This window comes from Sorex araneus, chromosome 1, assembly GCF_027595985.1.
Source record: "Sorex araneus isolate mSorAra2 chromosome 1, mSorAra2.pri, whole genome shotgun sequence".
Classification (NCBI taxonomy): Eukaryota; Metazoa; Chordata; class Mammalia; order Eulipotyphla; family Soricidae; genus Sorex; species Sorex araneus.
The window spans coordinates 119,577,982-119,599,454 of record NC_073302.1 but is presented as its reverse complement, the minus strand read 5'-3'; the positions used below and the strand labels follow the sequence as shown (position 1 = coordinate 119,599,454).

At 51.1% G+C, this 21,473-nt stretch overlaps 1 protein-coding gene across 4 annotated transcripts in view; it reads left to right on the top strand.

Annotated features, from left to right (window-relative positions):
• The window catches only part of DROSHA (drosha ribonuclease III), a 129,664-nt gene that overhangs the window by 17,386 nt on the left and 90,805 nt on the right, over positions 1–21,473 (top strand). For all 4 annotated transcript variants that reach the window (XM_055132420.1, XM_055132414.1, XM_055132406.1 and 1 more), the window contains 8 exons: positions 668–809; positions 2,443–2,600; positions 5,233–5,313; positions 6,890–6,976; positions 9,549–9,635; positions 17,300–17,371; positions 19,232–19,313; positions 20,738–20,812. In XM_055132420.1, the coding sequence (XP_054988395.1) occupies positions 668–809; positions 2,443–2,600; positions 5,233–5,313; positions 6,890–6,976; positions 9,549–9,635; positions 17,300–17,371; positions 19,232–19,313; positions 20,738–20,812 (784 nt within the window). The remainder of the gene's footprint in view (positions 1–667; positions 810–2,442; positions 2,601–5,232; positions 5,314–6,889; positions 6,977–9,548; positions 9,636–17,299; positions 17,372–19,231; positions 19,314–20,737; positions 20,813–21,473) is intronic.

Here is a 21,473-nt window from a genome sequence, read left to right as displayed (position 1 = left end):
TCTGCACTCAGGAATTACTCCTGGCGGTGCTTGGGGGACCATATGGGATGCCGGGGATCGAACCCGGGTCGGCTGAGTGCAAGGCAAACGCCTTACCCGCTGTGCTATCGCTCTGGCCCCTCCTTCCCGATTTTACTTGTCACTCTCCCTCCCCTCCGTGGCGGGCGTCCTGCCGCCGTCACAACCATCCCGTCCTCTGTGGGCACCAGCCAGGTTTCGGGTCGTTAAGCGAGGGAAGGAATGATCGGCTGAACACCGCAGGTGTAAGAGTTGGAACTGTGCAACCTCGCGCCTCGAGGATCCGAGATCAGGGGGATCCGAATCCCTGTGGGATTCGGTGGGATTCTTAGCTCCCCTGGCCCTTCCCCGGGCAGAGCGCAGGGCACCGCCCTTATCTTTGCAAAGGCTCACAGTGCTCCGGGCGCTCACCTGGCGGATTGGAGCAGGGAGTGGAGTTGTCGTTGGCAGAAAACAGGGAAGGGAGCGTCTACATTTCAGGCCCGCGGACAGGGCCAGAGCCCGGGTCAGCGGGTGCAAGGCAGATGCCCACCCTGCTGTACTGTGGCTCCTGCCCCTCGTTCTGAAGCTGAAACTGCGGGCCGGGAGCGTGGGTGCCTCCGCGGGCTCTGCTGTCCCGGCTGTTGAGACCGATCTTCTCTCTCCGAAGGGGGATTCTACGGTGGTCGGGACCAGCCGACTACGTGACTTGTACGACAGGTTCGAGGAGGAGCTGGGGAGCAGGCAGGAGAAGGCCAAGGCCGCCAGGCCCCCGTGGGAGCCCCCCAAGACCAAGCTGGATGAGGATCTCGGTGAGTCCGAAGTTGGAGACTGTGGAATCTTCATAAAATTTAATTTAATATAATTTTTTTTTTTTTGGTTCTTGGACCACACCCGGCTGTGCTTCGGGCTTACTTCTGACTCAGTGCTTAGGAATCGCTCCCGGTGGGGCTCAGGGGACCATTGGGGATGTCCAAACAGAGCATCTCAACCTTGACTGGGCTGTTTCCAGAACTTCCTTTCCATCTTGCACATCGTGTGTGTGTGTGTGTGTGTGTGTATGTGTGTGTGCGCGTGTGCGCGTGTGTCTGTCTGTCTGTCTGTCTGTCTGTCTCTGAGTGTGGTGGGGCAGAGGAGGAGTTTGGGCTCCACCGCGCTATGCTCAGGGCTCGCTCTCCTGGCAGAGTTGGGGAAACCACATGCTGTGCCTGGAATCAGACCAGAGTCAGCTGCATGCGAGGCAAATGCTGTAACTCCTCTATGCGCGCTCTCTCTCTGTCTCTATGTGTCTCGCTCCCCTCCCTCCCCCCGCCTCGTCCTGCCTGCTTTTCTGCTTTGTCTCATGATTGCCGTGCCTTCAGGCAGCTCGTGTGTGTAGAATCACACAGTGTTTGTCTTTTTGATGACGGTATGTTTCATAGTTCCCGCTCTTCCAAGACCTGACTTCTCCTGTTGCGGCTATCGAGAGAAAAACGAACAATTAAACTTCCTTTTTTTTTTTTTGCTTTTTTTGGGGGGTGTCACACCCGACGATGCACAGGGGTTACTCCTGGCTCGTGCACTCAGGAATCACTCCTGGCGATGCTCAGGGGACCATATGGGATCCTGGGAATCGAACCCGGGTCGAATGCGTGCAAGGCAAATGCCCTACCCGCTGTGCTATTGCTCCAGCCCCTGAACAATTAAACTTCTTATCCCAGTGTTTGGCCCTGGGATCTGACAGGCGTCACACCCCAGTGCCTCTCACCAGTATTTTCTTTTTTTTTTTTTTGCCAGGGGGAGGGGGGCTGTGCTCAGCCTCAGTTTCCCCATTCTCTTGTCTCGTGCTTGCTCTGTGCCCCTTTTCTCATCCCCCCTCAGCTCGCTCTCCCTCTCCAGCCCCACCCCTCCCTCATTCACTCCATCACCATTCCTGGGCCCCCTGCACCCCTTCCCAGGAATCGTCAGCCCTGCACTGGGCCAGGGCGCACCCCCCCCTGTCACCGCATGCTGGATTGGGGAGCCCTGTCCCCTCATCCTGTGTGTTTTGCCCTTTTTCTGTTTGTTTGCTTGTTGGTTTTTGCTGCCTTGACTTTCTGGGAATCCTTGTTTCTGGGCTGTGGAGATAGTGCCGGGAGGAGTGGGGGGCTCAAGGTGTTTGCCTTGCCTGTGGCTGACCCCGGGTGAATCCCAGGCACTGCCTGTCATCATCCCCAAGCCCTGCCAGGAGCGACCCCTGAGCACAGCCGAACCTGAGTACCCCCTGCGTGCGCGGCCAGGAGTGGCCCCCTTGCCCTCACTCAGGCACTGAGGGTCCTGGCTTGCTGAACCGCCCAGCCTGACTCAGGCCGCGTGGGTGGGGCCGTTTCCCCATTCCTTGTGCAGCGCGGGGCGGGCACTGACGGGCCAGCTGAGCCAAGAACCCGCCAACCGCTCTCCGTGTCTGCACCCCTCGCCCGCCCTCAGAGAGCTCCAGTGAGTCCGAGTGCGAGTCCGACGAGGGCAGCACCTGTTCCAGCAGCTCCTCCGACTCGGAGGTGTTCGACGTCATCGCGGAAATCAAACGCAAGAAGGCCCATCCCGACCGGCTGCACGACGAGCTGTGGTACAACGACCCCGGGCAGGTGCGCGTGTCTTTTTTTTTTTTTAACTTTTTATTTATTTTTTTGCTTTTTGGGTCACACCTGCCGATGCACAGGGGTTACTCCTGGCTCTGCACTCAGGAATTATTCCTGGCGGTGCTCAGGGGACCATATGGGATGCTGGGAATCGAACCCGGGTCGGCTGCGTGCAAGGCAAACGCCCTACCCACTGTGCTATTGCTCCAGCCCCAGGTGCGAGTGTCTTGATGCTCTTGCCGGCCGGGGCGGGGTGGTGGGGCACCCGCAGGTCAGGGGGCTCAGGCCTTCACCTCAGCGATGGTGTCTTTTCTGCTGGTAGCTCAGCCCTGCCTCGACTCACCCCTGGCAGTTTTGGTCAGTTCCCCGTTAGGGCGCAGGGGGGTGGTGCTGCGTGATTAGGTGGTAGTAAACGGAGGGAGTGGGGGATGGGAGGGGAGAGAGAACTTCTGAAGGTCTTTTCAAAAGGCAGTTGGCCGGGAACGTGTCTCGCAGAAAAGTGTCTTAAGTCCTACAAGGCATCATGTTTCTTAGTCGGAAATACTTGATTCCTTCTAAGTTTCCATCCTTGGTAAGCGTGTGTGGACTTGGGATGAGATGCTGGACAGAATCATTCTTTGTTTTGGAACCACACGTTGGCGATGCTGAGGGCTTCCTCCTGGCTCTGCACTCAGGAATCCCTCCTGGGGTGCTTGGGGGACCCTCTGGGGTGCTGGGGATGGAACTGGGGCAATGACCTTGCAAGGCCTGCACCTCAACCCCTGGACTATCTCTTTGATCTGTGAAACAGACTTTTCAGACCCTCCAAGATTTGGGGTCCGGGGGCCAGAGAGATAGTGCAGGGGTAAGTCACTCACCCGGCCTGCAGCTAACTTCAGGGCGATCCCTGTCATCCCCTCAGCCCTGCCAACAGTGAGTGACCTCTGAACAGAGAGCCAGAAGTGGCTCCTGACCATCATGGCGTGTGGTCCCTCCAATACACACACACACACACACAATGTGCATGCATGCACGTACACATGCATGCCCACGTTTGCGTTTAGACAACGGGACATGTGGTTCCCCCAACACACACACACACACACACACACACACACACACACACACACACACACACACACACACATGCCCATGTTTGTGTTTACACCTCAGTTCAGCTTTGTTTTTTCTCGTTCACATCCGTGAACCGTCCCGTGTTGGGGCTTCCCGTGTTCCCTGGAGCGCATGTAGCGCAGTCTTTGACCTTCTCTGCATTTTTCTCCTGCTGGAACCTCACTGGGACGCCCTCTTGCCGTGGCCCATCCAGCGCTTCCCACCGGGTCTCTTTCCCGATTCCCTGCAGCCTTAGGGGCCCCCTGGGCAGACCCACAGCCACAGGCTATTTCCTGTGAGGATGGCGAAAAGTTTCCCGTACGCCTCTTTTTCTCCTTCTGTGTAAAGTGCTCCTGAGTCCGCCTGACCTCCCTCTTCCTCTCAGAGAGACGGAGCAGGAACCCGGTGCTCCCTGGAGCCTCCCGTGCCTGTGAGGGTCACCGCAGAGCCCTGAGCCCAGGGGCCAGGACAGAGAAACAGCCCTGAGGAGCGTGGGAGGTTTCTTGGCCCTCTCATCCTCGTCCTGCCCGGCTCAGCCCCTCCCAGCGTTCTCTGCGCTCCGCAGAGTGGAAACGCTTTGCGCGTGTGTCGGGCACGTTTCCTGACCCGGGAAATAGTAGAAGCCACCCACAGAGGCTTGGGAAAGCCCTGCCGGCCAGCCCTGCCGTGTCCTGTGCCCGCGGGCACCGCGATGTCATACCTGTCCCTTCTCTCAAACTCCACCGACAGTTTACCACTTTTTTCTTTTTTTTTTTATTTTCATAAGTTTCTTTACACTAATTACATTCAGTATTTCAACACCAATCCCACCGCCATTACACCTTTATTTCAAATTTTCCCACCACCACTCAAGCCTGCCTGCCAGGGGCAGATGCTTGATAATTTATTGACCATTGCTTATTATGAATATTATGAGAGGTCGCTGCTCTTCTGGATTCCAGAGTTGTCAGTGGTTGGGGTCCAGAGACGTCTCTGCAGGGAGCTGACCTGTATTGAGACTCATTTGGGAGTCTCAGCTCAAGGCCGTTGAGCTGCTGAGGTGGCGCCTGGAGGCAGATTGTGGGTGTGACCGCCAGGACCCCCCAGTGGGCGGGGAGGCGGGAAGGGGTGGCCCCTGGTTCTGCTGCCGCCGCCCTGCCCTTTGGCCTGCAGTCTTAGTCCTGGAACCCGAGTATGTGAGTTTTGCTTCCTTTGCCGCTTTCTTGGTTCGGGGGCATCTGTTCCATCTTCAGAACTTCAGATGCTCGGGGCTGGAGTGATAGCACAGCAGGTAGGGCGTTTGCCTTGCACGCGGCCGACCTGGGTTCCATCCCCAGCATTCCATATGGTCCCCTGAGCACCGCCAGGAGTAATTCCTGAGTGCATGAGCCAGGAGTAACCCCTGTGCATTGCCGGGTGAGACCCAAAAAGCAAAAAAAAAAAAACACCAAAAAACAGAACTTCAGATGCTCCCGTGACCCTCAGCCCCCCCCCCCCCACCAACGCCCCCATTTCCGGGCTGGCCTCCCCGCCCCCAATGGACTGCGCCCCCTTCTCTTTCTGACAGATGAACGACGGCCCTCTCTGCAAGTGCAGCGCCAAGGCGAGGCGCACCGGGATCAGGCACAGCATTTACCCCGGAGAGGAGGTAACTGGGCAAGGGTCTCACGCCGGCGGGTGCCCAGGGGGTGCCCAGGCTCCGGAAGCCTCAGCCAGAAGCTGTTGATCTTCCGTCTTCAGAAATGAAACTATGCTGTGGGACTGTTTACTATTATGGTTTTAGTTATTTGGTTGGTGGGTTTTGTTTTTTCTTTTTTGGCTTGTTATGTTGGAGCCACACCCAGCGCTCTGGGCTCACGCCTGGCTCTGCTCTCTGGCACTCCGGGCGGGACTCAGGGACTGTATGCGGTGCCCTAGGGATGGAACCTGAATCGGCTGCATGCATGGCAGAAAGCCTCATTCCCCGGGCCATCTCAGGCCTGGAAATGGTTTTTGCGTATTTCTTAACAGCCCCCTGTTCCTGCTAATTGAAGAAGAAAACTTCTTGGGTTTTTGTTGTGTTGTTGTTGTTTGTTTGTTTTGGGGCCACACCTGGTGGTGCTCAGGGCTGGTGCCCGGCTTTGCACTCAGGGATCGCTCCTGGCAGGCTCCATACGTGGTGCCCATGATGAAAGCTGGGTTGGCCCTGTGGAAAGCAAGCAGGGTTTGGGGTGGGGGCGGGGCGGGGCGGGGGGACTGGAATGAGAGATGTAATCAGGGAGAACTTGAAACAAATTGGAACAAAACTTGAAACAAAAAAAAAAATTGGAGGTCCAACTGTCCAGCCCGGTTGGCCAAATTTCAATGGAGGCCTCCAGGCCCCTGAATGACTTGGGAGTTCCAGGAAAAAAAAAAAAACAAACAGATTCCTTATTGAAAATAGAAAAGGCATATTTGAGTGGTTTTATGAAGCATCCTAAAACTGTAGGGCGTTTGCCTTGCATGCAGCCGACCCGGGTTCGGTTCCTCTGCCCCTCTCAGAGAGCCCGGTAAGCTACCCAGAGTATCCCGCCCACATGGCAGAGCCTGGCAAGCTCTCCGTGGCATATTCGATATGCCAAAAACAGTAACAATAAGTCTCACAATGGAGACGTTACTGGTGCCCGCTCGAGCAAATTGATGACAGTGACAGTAATTTATTTTTTATGGGTGAATCACCGTGAGGTGCAGTCACAAACTTATAAACTTTCTTTTGCATTTCAGTCATACAGTGATCATTTACCCATCCCTCCGCCAGTGCCCATTCTCCTCCACCAATGTTCCCCGTATCCCTTCCACCACCCCCACCCCGTAGTTTTAAAGTATTTTTATCTTGAATTTCTATTAAGTATCCTGGAGAGAGGATCTTACTCTCACAAGATGCTCAGCTGCTCTTGAGGCTCATGAGCACTTTCCTTTGTGGCCCATGAGCACTTTCCTTTGAGGCCCATGAGATGCTCCTTCCTTGGCTTGCCTGCTACTTCCTGTCCCTATCTTTTTTTGTTTTATTTGAAGGCCACGCCCGGAGGTGCTTAGGGATCACTCCTGGTGGGGCTCGGGGACCATGAGTGCCAGGATTCGAACTCAGGGCAGCTGCATGCAAGGCAAGCGCCTTACGAGCTGTCCTATTTCTCTGCTTCTCGAGGCCGTGTCTTGAAGTCCATGCTGCTACGTCTCCCATGATCTCCCTTCTTCTTCCCCCACAGGCCATCAAGCCCTGCCGCCCCATGACCAACAACGCCGGCCGCCTCTTCCACTACCGGATCACGGTCTCCCCACCCACAAACTTCTTAGTAAGTGGGCCCTGAAGCGCAGGTCTCTGGAGCCAGCAGGTCCCTGTAGTGGTGTAAGGAGCTTGGATGTGTGGGAGTAGATTGAAATGTGGACGGGTAACATTCGGACGCAGGCCTGAATTGTTCTCTTTTGATTTTGACTTTTGCTTCTTTTTTTTGCCGACACCTGGTGGTGCTCAGGGCTTACTCCTGGCTCTGCATGCAGGAATCACTCCTGACAGGCTCAAGGGTAGATCAGGTGCCGGGATTGAACCTGGGTTGGCCGCATGCAAGGAATAAACGCCCTACCCGCTATAGTGTCTCTCTGACCTCGGATGTTCTTTAAGAACATTTTATTCTCATGTTGCTATCATGGGCTGGAGCGATAGCACAGTGGGTAGGGCGTTTGCCTTGCACGAGGCCAACCTGAGTTCGATTCCTCCGCCCTTCTCGGAGAGCCTGGCAAATTACCAAGAGTATCTCGCTTACACGGCAGAGCCTGGCAAGCTCCCCGTGGCATATTCGAGATGCCCAAAACAGTAACAAGTCTCACAATGGAGATGTTACTGGTGCCTGCTCGAGCAAATCGATGAGCAGTGGGATGACAGTGACAGTTGCTATCGTGACCTTCCTAACGACTTCTATTCTGGCTTCCTCACACTGTGTTCCATTGCGTACCTTTTATTTTCCTTTTTCTTTCTTTTTTCCTTTTGTTTTTTGGGTCACACCCGACAGTGTTCAGGAGTTTTTCCTGACTCTGCACTCGGGACTTATTCCTGGTGCTGCTGGGGGACCTGGATGCTGGGGATTGAACCCAGGTTGGCCGCTTGCAAGGCAAACACCCTCTTCGCTGTACTATCACTCTGGCCCTGGTATTTTTTTTTTTTTAATTTGTAATATTTGCCTTATTTTAGATTTGTGCCCTGGGTATCACATGATGGTTCTTTTTTTTTTTTCAGGGGCTTGGGGGGCCACACCTGACAGTGCTCAGGGATGACTCCTGGCTCTGTGCTCAGGCACCACTCCTGGGGTGGGGGTACTCAGGGGATCATATAGGGTGTCAGGGGATCGAAGCTGAGTCGGCTGAATGAAAAGCAAGCTCCCTGCCCACTGTCCAGTCACTCCAGCCCCTTGTAGGTAATTGCAGAATTGCAAATAACTTGGAGCTCTGCGGTTGGAAGGAGACACAGAACATTCCTGTCTTCCAAGTCAGTGCGGGGAGGCCAGAGGTAGTACAGTGCACAGGGCACTTGTCTGGCATGGGGCTGTCCTAGGTTCAATGTGGGATATGTGTATGTGTTTATATATATATAAACACATACACATATCCCACATATATATATCATCATCATCATCGTCATCAACATCCCATTGATTGTCGAATTTCTCGAGCGGGCTCAGTAACGTCTCCATTCGTCCTAGCCCTGAGATATTAGAAGCCTCTCTTTACTCGTCCTTCCCAACTATGCCGAATTGGAGGCTCTTTCAGGGTCACGGGATTGAGACCCATCATTGTTACTGGTTTTGGCATATGAGTATACCATGGGGAGTTTGCGAGGCTCTCCCATGCAGGAAACCGTGGCTTGCCAGGTTCTCCCAGAGGGAGTTTGGTTTTAAGTGCATATATATATACCACTGTAGCACTGTCGTCCTGTTGTTCAACCATTTGCTCAAGTGGGCACCAGTAACATCTCCATTGTGAGACTTGTTGTTACTGTTGTGATAGTACAGCGGGTAGGGCGTTTGCCTTGCATGCGGCCGACCCGGGTTCGATTCCTCCATCCCTCTTGGAGAGCCCGGCAAGCTACCGAGAGTATCCCGTCCACATGGTAGAGCCTTGCAAGCTACCTGTGGTGTATTCGATATGCCAAAAACAGTAACAACAAGTCTCAGTACAAGTATATATGTATATATATATATATATGTGTGTGTGTGTGTGTGTATATATATATATATATATATATATATATATATATATATATATATATATTCAGTAGGGAGCAAATCATAGAGAGCACTCTTCTTGGAGAGCCTGGCAAGCTACCGAGAATATCTTGCCTGCACGGGCAGAGCCTGGCAAGCTCCCCGTGGTGTATTTGATATGCTGAAAAACAGTCACAATAACAGGTCTCATTCCCCTGACCCTGAAAGAGCCTCCAATCATTGGGAAAGATGAGTTGGGAGAGTCTGCAAAAATTTTAGGGCTGGGAGGAATAGAGACGTTACTGGTGCCCGCTTGAGTAAATCAGCGAACAGTGGAATGACAGTGATACAGTGATGTCTATTCAGAAATCCAGTTCTCTAGAGTCATATGCGTGCTGTTGTGGTGTTCTGTAAAGTAGGGCCTAGAAAATGAAGCCGTCCCACTCCATGATTGACACTCTGCAGTGCCTCTGCCCACGGACTATTACCGGAGCCGGAGAAATGCACTGAGCAAGGGGAAAAATTTGCTTTTGCACCTGGTGTTCGCAGGACGAAGAGTCCCTTCATTTTTCTTCCCTGTCCGTGGCTTTGTGTCCTGACGGGTTTCTGCACGTGCCCGCCCCCCCCCCCCATGCCGGGGTAATTCATGCTCTCGCTGCTTCGCTTGCAGACCGACCGGCCGACTGTGATAGAGTACGACGATCATGAGTACATCTTCGAAGGCTTCTCCATGTTCGCGCACGCCCCCCTGACCAACGTGAGTACCGGCGCGTTGCCCGGCCTTCCCCCCGCCTCCCCCTCCTCCTTCCTCTCCAGGCCTCAGACGAGATTTGCCTCTGCTCTGACTCCGCCGTCACGTTCCCTTTGCCTCCCTCCACGTGCCGCAGGAAGTGTGGCATCTGTGCTAATGAGTCGCAGGTTTGGTTCCCAGCAAATGGTGTCAGTAAACATGTGTCAGAATCACATTTTGCGGGTGTGAAGGATGGGAAAAAGAGGAGAATAAACTGTCGGGAGTCACGTGGCCGGGCTATTCTGGGTCTGGGTGTCCTTCAAAAGAAAGTTGGGAAGTTTTAAGGAGAAGCTCGTGTGTAGTCTCTGGGCCACAGCAAAAGAACCTGTTTAGGACATCCGGAGCCTGAACTATTTCCAGCCTTAGGAATATGTCTTCTCTGAGAGTCTAGGTCTGAGATGCAGATCTCCCCGGGATAGTTTCGTGTGGGAGGTAAAGGCTGCCTGGTTGGTAAATGGAACCCAGCAGTGCGTTACGGACTCCTTAGGGAGCTGATGGCTAGCCAGCCCCGGAAGGGCGTGTCCTGGGATACTCTCCAGTCTAGAAGCCATTCGAGAACTTCCTGAGTTACAGCTGTAACACAGCCACACGAAAATAGAATGTTCTGCGTTCCTTGCGGGTTTGGTTCCATGAAGTTACTTCTGTCATTTGGAAAGTAATTTTTTTTTTTTTTTTTTGCTTTTTGGGTCACACCCAGCGATGCTCAGGGGTTACTCCTGGCTTTGCACTCAGGAATTACTCCTGGCAGTGCTTGGGGGACTCTATGGGATGCCGGGGATCGAACCTGGGTTGGCCGCGTGCAAGGCAAATGCCCTACCCGCTGTGCTATCGCTCCGGCCCCTAAAAAGTAATTTTGGAACTATTCCCTTAAAATGGGAAATGCTGCCAGAGGCTAGAGTCGCTGTCAAATCTCTGCCCAATTTTGGTTCTTTGTATCACTCTTTCCTTTCTTCCTTAGTAGACACGATTCCATTCTGTCCACATTAATTTCAAAGCAAAATGTTTTCTTAATGATATTTCCTCCATTCTAAGTATGTTTATCCTAGAGAAATTTCTTTGATGATCATACTATAAAGTCACTTGGGCCAGGGAGGTAGCTGAACACCAGAATGCATAATTTTCTGATCTTTGTTTTTTTTTTCAAATTTTTGCTTTTTTTGGGGGTCACACCCGGTGATGCACAGGGGTCGCTCCTGGCTCTGCATTCAGGAATTACCCCTGGCGGTGCTCAGGGGACCATATGGGATGCTGGGAATCGAACCCGGGTCGGCCACGTGCAAGGCAAATGCCCTACCTGCTGTGCTATCACTCCAGTCCTGGATCTTTGTTTTTTTAATGGACTGGAGCGATAGCACAATGAGTAGGGCGTTTGCCTTGCATGCGGCCGACCCGGGTTCGATTCCTCCATCCCTCTTGGATTGCCCGGCAAGCTACCGAGAGTATCCTGCCCACACGGCAGAGCCTGGCAAGCTATCCGTGACGTGTTTGATATGCTGAAAACAGTAACAACAAGCCTCACAATGGAGACGTTACTGGTGCCCGCTTGAGCAAATCAATGAACAATGGGATGAGAGTGCTACAGTGCTTTCTTAAATGAGATACACCTGGCTGTGCTTAAGGCTTACTCCTGGCTCTAGGGATCAGTTCTGGTGGGCTTGGGGAAACATGTGGCGCAGGAGATTGAACCTGGGTTGGGCACATGCAAGGCAAGCACCCTGGGTGCTGTACTATCTCTCAGTGAGCACAGCCTTTTCGCAAGAATGCCAGGGTGGTTCTGAGTGCCACATGGTTGGTTCCCAGAGCACTGGGCTGAGAGTAGCCTAGGAGCACTTTAGGTGTGGCCCCCAAATTAAAAGAATTAAAAAATGAGTTGGTAATATCTATGGCATTGATTTCCAGGGCATACCTTTATAGAAAAGAGTGTGTGGGGGCTGGAGTGATAGTACAGAGAGTAGGGTGTTTGCCTTGCACACGGCCGACCCGGGTTTGATCCCCGGCATCCCATATGGTCCCCCGAGCAACTCCTGGAGTCATTTCTGAGTGCAGAGGAAGGAGTGACCCCTGAGCCAGGTGTGACCCACAAAGCAAAAAAAAAAGGGGGGGGACGCGGGAAAGGAGGTTTGTAATAGTGGAAATTCTTAAATAGTCTTTATAAAAAGGTACTTGGAGGTCTTGGAGTTTTCATGGGTTCTTTGCATTTAAGAAAAATGCTTCAGTTAAGCCCTCAAGCTCAATTTTAAATTAAACTTAATTGTTTTGGAATGGATGTCAGAGGGTCCAGAGCTTGAGTCTTCCTATTAATTTTTTTTTAAATGTAAAATGGATTCTTAATATTTTTGTGAACTAGAGATATTTTGTGTTTTATTAAGGTGGTCCGCACACTGCTTTTGTGGAATGTTTTTAACACAAAATTAGTTGCGGTTGTTATAAAAACTAGGACCGAGAACATTCCTTGCTTTGGCATAGATGTTATATCCATCACTGGTTCTCAAAACTCGAGGCCTTAACTCTGCAGTGAGAAAGATAAGCCCCGTCATTTCCATTTGAGATGTTGATCAAATAAACGTTTGCGATGTTGATCAAAGAAATCAAGTTTTTAAGCTGTGTCGTCCAGTTCAGAGGAATTAGATCTATCAAAGGCCTTTTGAATTTGAAATGGCCTCCCCAGCAAAAAAAGAAAGATTAAATTGCCTTACTGATCTGATTCATTTTCTTGCCGGAGAGAGAGCACCCACCAACGGGGTATGCAAATGAGTGTGATGCCAAAATCTCTGCCAAGTCCACTTTGACAAGCTCTCTCTGGGCCAACTCGAATCGAAGTGGCTTGAAAGCCTTGCTGGCCGAGCAGTGCACGTTCCGGGAGAATCTGAGCCTTGGATGTAGTGTATTACTCTGACTTATGCTCATGGCTCTTACCAAGGACTCCGGCAACTTAAGTGACAGGAGCGTGAGAATTAGATGCAGAGGGTCCAGTGAGGGAGTACAGTGGTTAGCGCACTTGCCTTTCTGCCTTGTACAGGGCCAAAGCAGATTCGATCCCCGGTATCCCATATGGTCTTCTAGCACTGCCAGGAGTATTTACTGAGTGAGAGCCAAGAGTAAGTCCGCTCCCCGCAAAAAAAAAAAACCAAAAAAAATGAAAACAAAATAGTTGGATGCAGAATATCTTAACATGCCCTCAAAAGCCAAAGAAAACCTGTGGATCTTCTCCGTCCTTAGAGGTCTTAGGGGGCTTGTATTTCCAGTGGCCTCTGCCCCAGGTTTTCGTCATGAAGTGCCTGGCTGTAGGGGAGGTAGAATGTTACTGTGTAGGGCTTTTTAAGTTAAAAAAAATTTTTTTGGGGGGGGAGTGTGGGGGGATTGGGGGTTGGTTTTGGTGGCGTGAGATAGCAGTTAGTGACTGTCACAGCCATGCTTCATGATACGGTGGCCGGCACCCGTGTTACTCTTGGGGCCCCGGGTGCTCCCATTCTGTAGAAAACGACAGTGAGGGTCAACCTTTGAATAGCCAAAGGGATCCGGCCCTTTCAGGTTTGCCTCAGGGGGGAGAGAGCCCCCAAGAAAATGCAGTTGCCTCCAGAAGGGGCCTGCAAAGGTAGTGCAGGAGGTCCTGCCGTGCACACGGCCGGCCGGTACCCTGCTTCAAATCCCTGCCGCCGCAGAGGGTGATTTGCCTGAATTCCCAGAGGGGTTTGAGTTGCCAATAAACCCCCTGCAGGAGGCGCCCGACCCATTCACCCCTGCACTTGGCAGAGGCAGTGTTGGCTGGTCCGCCCGGTCCCCCGAGTGCCGCCTGCCAGAGACATGCTGTCTCACCTGGGTTTTCTCCACCGCCTCAGCCGGTCCCCCTACAATTGTCCCCCGCGACGGTGATGCTGGGTGCCATGCACCATGCCCAGGTTTCCTGCTGTATCCTGTGTCCCAGGGCACCTCCCCCTCAGCCCCTGTGAAACCGGCTTGTCCTCCTGCTGGATGACCCGGGGACCCCCTCCGCACCCCGTAGAGTTCTGTTTCATTCATGCTACTGTTGTAGCTGATGGCTTGCCCCGGAAACCTGGAAACGACCCCCTCGGGGGTTTAGAGCCACGCCTGGCAGTGCTCAGGGCGTACTCCTGGGTGGTTCTCAGGAATCACTCCTGGCGGGACTGGGGGACCCTGGGGGATGCTGGGGATCAAAAACCCATGTTGGCCATGTTCAAGGCAAGCCCCTCACCCACTGTTTTATATCTCTGGCCCAAAGGAAGAAAAAAAATTTTTTTTTCCCCCTAGGAATAAAGCAGAACTTAAAAACATTAGAATGACCTTCTAATGACCTCACTTGCTTAGGAATTGCTACCCCAGGAAGGTTAGAAACGATCTCTTACAAAATGAATATCACTCAAATTAGCCACTCTCCTGGAGCGGGGATAGACTGGAACTGCCTAAGAACTAAATTTCATTACTGAGAACAAGATTCCAGTAGATGGCATAATAAGACTATTTTTTTTTTCTGGTCTTCTTATCGTTCCTTTTAAAATTAAAATTTGTCTCTTTCTGATTGCTGGAGTTTATAAGAACGATTACGGCGCTATAGAATCATCCTATGGATGGATTGAGTGGTCAGATAAGCCTATTTAACACATCTGGAGAGTTTCTGAGTCTATTATTTTTTCCAGCTAGTCAGCTAAAACCACCGTAGCGAACTCTCACCCTCCGTCTCTCATTCTCTCATTCATTTATAAATATACTTAGGGAAAACCTCGTATGTCCAGGCACGAGGCATGTCTCTGCTGAGACTTGGTAAAACAAGACAGATATGGATTGATTTCTTCTAAGGCTTCCTTTAATTTTACATAACCCTGAGTGTTAGAATAGGAAATGAGAGACATATACTCTAGTGGCTTAGAGCTGGGTCAAGAAAAATTCTTCCCGGGCTGGAGTGATAAGAACAGCAGGGAGGGCACTTGCCATGCATGCGATTGACCCGGGTTCGATCCCCAGTGTCCCATATGGTCCCCCAAGCATTGCCAGGAGTGATTCCGGAGTGCAGAACCAGGAGTAACCCCTGAGCATCGCCAGGTGTGGCCCCCAAACCAAAACAAAGAAAATCTTTTCTTCCTTCCCTTTCTCCTTCCTTTCTTCTCTCCCTTCCTCCCTTCCCTCCATACCTGGCAATGCCTAGGGCTTACTCCTGGCTTGGTGCTCAGGAATCACTCCTGATGGTGCTCAGAGGACTCTCTGCAGTGCCAGGGATCTAACTGGGGTCGGCCACATGCAAGGCAAGAGCCTTACTGTTTTTCTCCCCCGATTAACATTGTTTACACACTCTGACTTACAACGCTGTTTGTAATACAGTCATTTTCAGGCACCAGTTCCACCACCAGTGTGACTTTCCCGCCACCAGTGTCCCCAGTTTCCTACCCAGCCCCCAAGCCTGCCCCCTTAGTAGGCACAAAATAGTTCAATTATATTGGTTGTTACAACACATGCAGAATCAAAAGTACTTGAATCAATAATTTTGTGTGTGGGGGGCCTGTTGCAGGGATGAGCAGGGTGGCACACATGTGCAGGCCCTCTCAGGGGGCACACCTGTGTGGGTCCGAGGTGTCACACACGCGCTGGCTCTCTGAGGTGGCACACTTGTGCCGGAAGAGCCTTAGTGCTTGTCCTGTCTCTTCTCCAGCCTCTAATCCCTGTCTGTCTACAGGGTCCCTCAGTGGCTCTTTCTTGCTTTTCCTTTTTTCTTTTCTTTTTTTGATTTTTGGGGCCACTCACTCGTGGCAGTGCTCAGGGAGTTACTCTGCACTCAGGAATTACCCCTGGTGCTGCGTGGGGGAATCCCGTGGGATGCCGGGCATCGAACCCGGGCTGCCCGTGTCCAGAGCAAATGCCCGACCTGCTGTATTGTCGCTCCTTTTCCTGACGAGCAGGCCTGCTGGTGCGTTCTCACAGAGGTGTGAGACTACGTGTGAAGCCCGGGAATAGCCCCTGGGTCACTGCGTGTTCGTTAGCGATGATGATTTATTTTTTATTTGAATTATGATTTATGATTCCTGGGCATTAGGGTTTTTTCCTTTTTGTTTTGCGTGTGTGGGGCGTTGGGGGCCCTACCCCGTGGTGCTCGGGGGCTGCTCCCAGGTCTTGCTCACCTGGTCGCTTGCTGTGGCCCTCGGAGAACTCTGCCCTGCTGGAGATGGAAGCACCAGCGGCCAGCGGTGAGGCATGCCCCTCCCCTGTGCCGTCGCTCCGCCTTCCTGTTAGCACCTTGGCTTGTGGCGCTGTGAGACGCACGCGCCCAGTGGCAGCCCGCTGTCCCTCAGAGATCCTGGTGGATTTAAAAAAAAAAAAAACCCAAGACCAGGGCTGGAGCGATAGCACAGCCGGGTAGGACGTTTGCCTGACACGTGAGACTGACCCGGGTTCGATCCCTGGCATCCCATACAGTTTCTGACCCCTGCCCGGAGCGATCCCTGAGCACAGAGCCAGGAGTAAGCACTGAGCACCACCAGGTACAATCCATTAAAATAAATAAATAAAAACCGAAGACCAAGTGAGTTTACTTGTGGTTTTAGTTAATTGTTTTTTTAAAAAGTTCATTTATTTATTTTTAATTTTTTTTATTTTTTTTAATTAGTGAATCACCATGAGAGTACAGTTACAGATTTATACATTTTTGTGCTCATGTTTCCCCCATACAAAGTTCGGGAACCCATCCCTTCACCAGTGCACATTCTCCACCACCCGTAAACCCAGCATCCCTCCTACCCTCCCCAATCCCATCTCCCCCCACCCCACCCTGCCACTGTGGCAGGGCATTTCCTTTTGTTCTCTCTCTCTAATTAGGTGTTGTTGTTCGCAATAAAGGTGTTGAGTGGCCACTGTATTCAGTCTCTAAAAAAGTTCATTTTTTAAAATCACTTTTGCTTATTTTTTTGCTGCGTGGGGAAGGGTCACACCCAGCAATGCTCAGGGGTTACTCCTGGCTCTAGCACTCAGGAATTACTCCTGGCGATGCTCAGGGGACTGTATGGGATGCCGGGGATTGAACCCGGGTTGGCCGTGTCCAAGGCAGCCGCCCTACCCGCTGTGCTATTGCTCTGGCCCCGGTCAGAGTCATTCTTTAGAAGTGACCTGTTCTGCTGGGATGGGCGCTTGCTGTGTTTGTGCTGCCCCTGCCGGTACCATCTCTGAAGCATCGTCAGTCCGCAGGTCCCCGCTAGCTGGGCCCACGAGTTCTTGCCCTTCAAATCTGGCGGGCGGGAGGGCTGGAGAGGTAGTACAGTGGGTAGGGTGCTTGCCTTGCACACTGCCCACCCGGATTTCGATCCCCAGCATCCCAGATTGGTCTTTCCAGCACCGCCAGGTGAGATTCCCTGAGCACAGGGCCAGGAGTAGGCCCTTAGCACCGCTGGGTGTGGCGGCCACCAAACCAAACCGAACCGAACCAGACCAAACCAAACCAAACCAAACCAAACCAAACCAGACAGAACCCCCTCCCGCTGTGTGGTCAGGTTCTCAGATTCAGTGTCCTGAGCTGCTGTGGTACAGGTGAGGCTCAGGTTGGGCGGCCGCAGGGGCGTGGGGTGTCCTGGGCCCATTAGTAAGCATGGCGCTCACCAGAGCTGAACCTTTCCCAATTCTTCCCGTTGCAGATCCCGCTGTGTAAAGTCATCCGGTTCAACATAGACTACACGATTCACTTCATCGAAGAAATGATGCCTGAGGTACGTCGGTGAAAGATCCGTCTGTCGCGTCTGCTGGGGTTTGTGCTTCTGTTGGTTTTCACACTTAGGAGCGGGAACGCGTTGGCCTGCTTGGTCCGGGGGATACGACGGAAGGATCGTTTTTGGTATTGAAAGGACGGAGGGAGCTGGGACCTCTGGTGACAGGGTTAATCTTGGGGTCAGATTTCAATGTAGCGACCCAATTTTGAACCCGTTTCCCCTGGCGCTGGCTCTCCCGAGTTGACATCTGTTTCTGGTTTTCTGGGGAGCGGGGGGCAGCCCTCGGTGATGGGTCGTTATCCGCGAGGAAATGAGAGTTGTGAAGCCGAATCAGAGAGCTGGGAATAATCTTATTCATTATCTCCCCTGACAAGATCAATGCTGGCTTCATTTTTCTTTCCCATATATTTACATATTTTTTTTTCCCTCCTCCCCCTAATTGTTTCTCATTGCGGATGCTCGGCTGCGGATTTATCTAAAATATATGCAAGAAGTTAAAAAACTTCCAAAGCAAGATTAATGGGAAATCTCAGAATGATTCATTGCCTGATCTTGAATTTAGCGGTGTCAACAAATCACACCAAGACACAACAACCAGACAGCAAACAAGCGTGTGCACTCGACATTGTGTGGGAAGCGGGGGTCGATTTCCCGAGCCCCCTGGCTTTCCCAGGCCGTGTCGAACAGCAACGCAGCGCTGCTGGGGCCCCGGGCTCCTAGGAGGGGATTGATGGGCCGGACGCGTGCCTGGTCCGCACCTATTTCCCCCCCAGCCGGCCCTGCTAATCCCACCTGTCTGTCAAAGGCTAAATTCAAGAGATTCAAGACAAAGCACCTGCCCTTCCGTTCTCCTGCCTTGGAGGGCCTTTTTTTTCCTCCCCCGGGTTACTTTTGATTTTTTATTTTAAGATCATAAGCCTGCATTTACTATGATAAAAGTTTATGACTTCTGGCGTGATCTCACACAGGGTGATTTATGAAGCCCAAGCAAAGCAAGTAGGGAGAAGAATTACGAGACTCTCCACACTTGCAAATATATCATCTGTTAAGCTTGTTTACAGGAACAATTTTGGGACCCACTTTTTATAGTTTTTCTTAGCCCTTTATTTATTCACCTTCATTAAAGATTTGGACTTTTTTTTTGTGAGAGTAAGGGGGGGAGTCTGACTTTTTTTTTTTTTTTTTTAATTTTGGCCATGCCAGTGATGCTCAGGGCTTACTCCTGGTCCTCAGGCCTTACTCCTGGCTCTATGCTCAGTGCTCTCAGGGCTCACTCCTGGTGGTGCTCAGGGGATCATGTGTGGTGCTGGGAATCGAACTCAGGTCAGCTGTGTGCAAGGCAGGTGCCCTACCCAATGTATTATCCGACCCATTTAAAATTTTTCAAAACAACATTTAATTTAATTTATCTTTTTTTTTCTCTCTTTGTGATACGTCTGTGATAGTGATTCTGGGTGTGTTTGGGGTAGGAGTGAAAAAAAAATGGGGCAGGACAGACATCCCTGTGTGTGTGCCAGCATTTTTAATTTGAATTTAATCTGAATTAACAAAAAGTCTCTGGGACACTCTGAGCCATTTCTTCATTGGACTATATAGCATTTGACTTAGGGATTTTTCATTTTTAAATTTTAGGTCATTTTTATTTGTCTGCTAGGAAGGGCTGAGTTGACTATTTCTTAGGAATTGTGTTGGCTGCCTGTTTACTTCACTTCTGTCTCGGCCAGTGAGGCAGTGTTGTAGGAGAGATGCCACTTGTGATCTTCAGTAGACACTTGAAGACATTTGGCTACAGCAGTTGGAGCTTCAGTAATTATTTGTTGGTGGAATTGTAGTAATTTCATTTTGGTTTCTTATTTTCAGAATTTTTGTGTGAAAGGACTTGAACTCTTTTCATTATTCCTATTCAGAGATATTTTGGAGTTGTATGACTGGAATCTGAAAGGTAAATCCGAGGGTTTCAAGAAAATGTCATGGTTGTAGAAGATTATAGCACGTGTGCAGAAATTTACACATGTTGGGGGAGATAATAATTGACATTCCTCTTGTTTTGAAATCCCCTGGGGTAACATGCACAGATTCTAGAACTGTGTACTATCATTGTACACGGCGTGTCTTACTTGTGGCTCTTATCAAGGTACAATTTAATGATATCACTGCTTGGGATTATCATTCTCTTATTATCTGAGCCTTAAAAAGATGATGTCTATTACTCCGGGTGATTATCTTGATTCATGTGCATTAGGAAAAATCTCCTTTGTTAATATTTGAAATCTATTGAACTTTATTGTAATAAACTTCATCCACAATCATAGTTTTTTAACAAGAAAACTTCTTGTAGCTTTTAAAACACGCATGCACACACTGTAGATTCAAGGCCAGATACTTGGTTCTTGGATAATGTTGTTCATTCTTTTGGAAATATCTGTATTTTAGTAAACATTAATTTCTTTTAGTTTTTATTTTTATGTTTTGGCATTTGGGGCCATACCCGGCGATGCACAGGGGTTGCTCCTGGCTGTGCACTCAGGACTTAATTCTGGCGGTGCTGAGGGGGACCATGTGCCATGCCCGGCATTGAACCTGGGTTGACTGCAGGCAAGGCAAACACCCTAGCTCTCCGGCCCTGAATATTTACTGTTTTTGTTTAAATTGATGAGTGATTTTTAATTTTTAGATCCAGTTGTAACTAAGTCTACATCCATCTGAATTTTCCTCAGTTGTATTAATAAGATGAAAAGAAGACACAAGCATAGTACATCATATAATATTGGCAGTTTTGAAATTTTTATTTAATTTTTTGTGGTGGGGGCACAGGGCTTACTCCTGGCTCTGCACTCAGGGATCCCTCCTGGCGGGTCTTGGGGAACCCTTTGTGGTGCCAAGGATCAAACCTGGGTCTAGCTGCATGCAAGGCAAGCGCCCTTCCGCTGTCCCGTCACCTCTGCCTCCCTTTTGAAATTCTGAAATCCTATGCTGACCTTAACATAGTTATGCTTTTTGGAGCTTCTAGTTGCTTCTTTTATTTTTTTTTTTCCTTTTTGGGTCACACCTGGCGATGCACAGGGGTTGCTCCTGGCTCTGCACTCAGGAACCACTCCTGGCAGTGCTCAGGGGGACCATATGGGATGCTGGGAATCGAACCTGGGTCGGCCTTGTGCAAGGCAAACTCCCTACCCGCTGTGCTATCACTCTAGCTCCTCTAGTTGTTTCTTGACTTGGGCGCTGCCCCTGCTGTCTTCGTCCATGCCCTTCTGGGCTGTTTTTTTCCCAGCGCTCAGCCACAATGCTCAGAAATGAGAGTTGCCGCCTGCATTGTGTGGCCTGTCGTGTTGATCTCTCCCTCTCCTTGTCGCCTGCCCGCTGTAGGTCCTTTGTTTGAAGACAGCCCTCCCTGCTGCCCGAGATTTCATTTCATGCCACGCTTCGTGCGGTTCCTCCCAGGTAAACCTCGGGGCTCGTCAGCGACGCGGTGGGAGGGGGTGTCTAGAAATCAGGCCGTCTCCGGGGACAGCCTTCCCGCCGCGGACACGGCTCGCTCCGGCTCACCTCTCGGGCAGAGCAAGGGAGCTCAGGCACATGGCTCTCTACCCCCGTGGGATTGGTGGGACCCCTAAATTACCTGTGTCTGCACAAAGTGACTTAGCCGAGTTTGAAAGTCGACCCGAGAAAATATTATGCCGGTGCTCAGGAGAAAACTGAGAATTGGATGTGGCTTGGAAAATGCACGGTTGATGGGAAAACAACGACAAGCCCTTCCCGGCATATAATCACAACTGTGAAGAATTATGCAATTATGGTTTTATTAAAATGGTATCAAGAATGTGGGAGGGTTTTTTTTTCCCCTATTTTGGAGCCTGCTCAGCAGTGCTCAATAGCCCCTTCGGCTCCGCCCGGAGTGGGGTTGGGAGTGGGAGGAGGGCATGTGATTCCAGGTTGGAGACCTGGGCAGGAATTCAGGCCGCTGTTCCACCAATTCCATGATCTCTCTGGTCCCTATTTTTTTACACCTATTTTTTTTTTCTTTTTTGGGTCACACCTGGCGATGCACAGGGGTTACTCCTGGCTCTGCACTCAGGAATTACCCCTGGCAGTGCTCACGGGA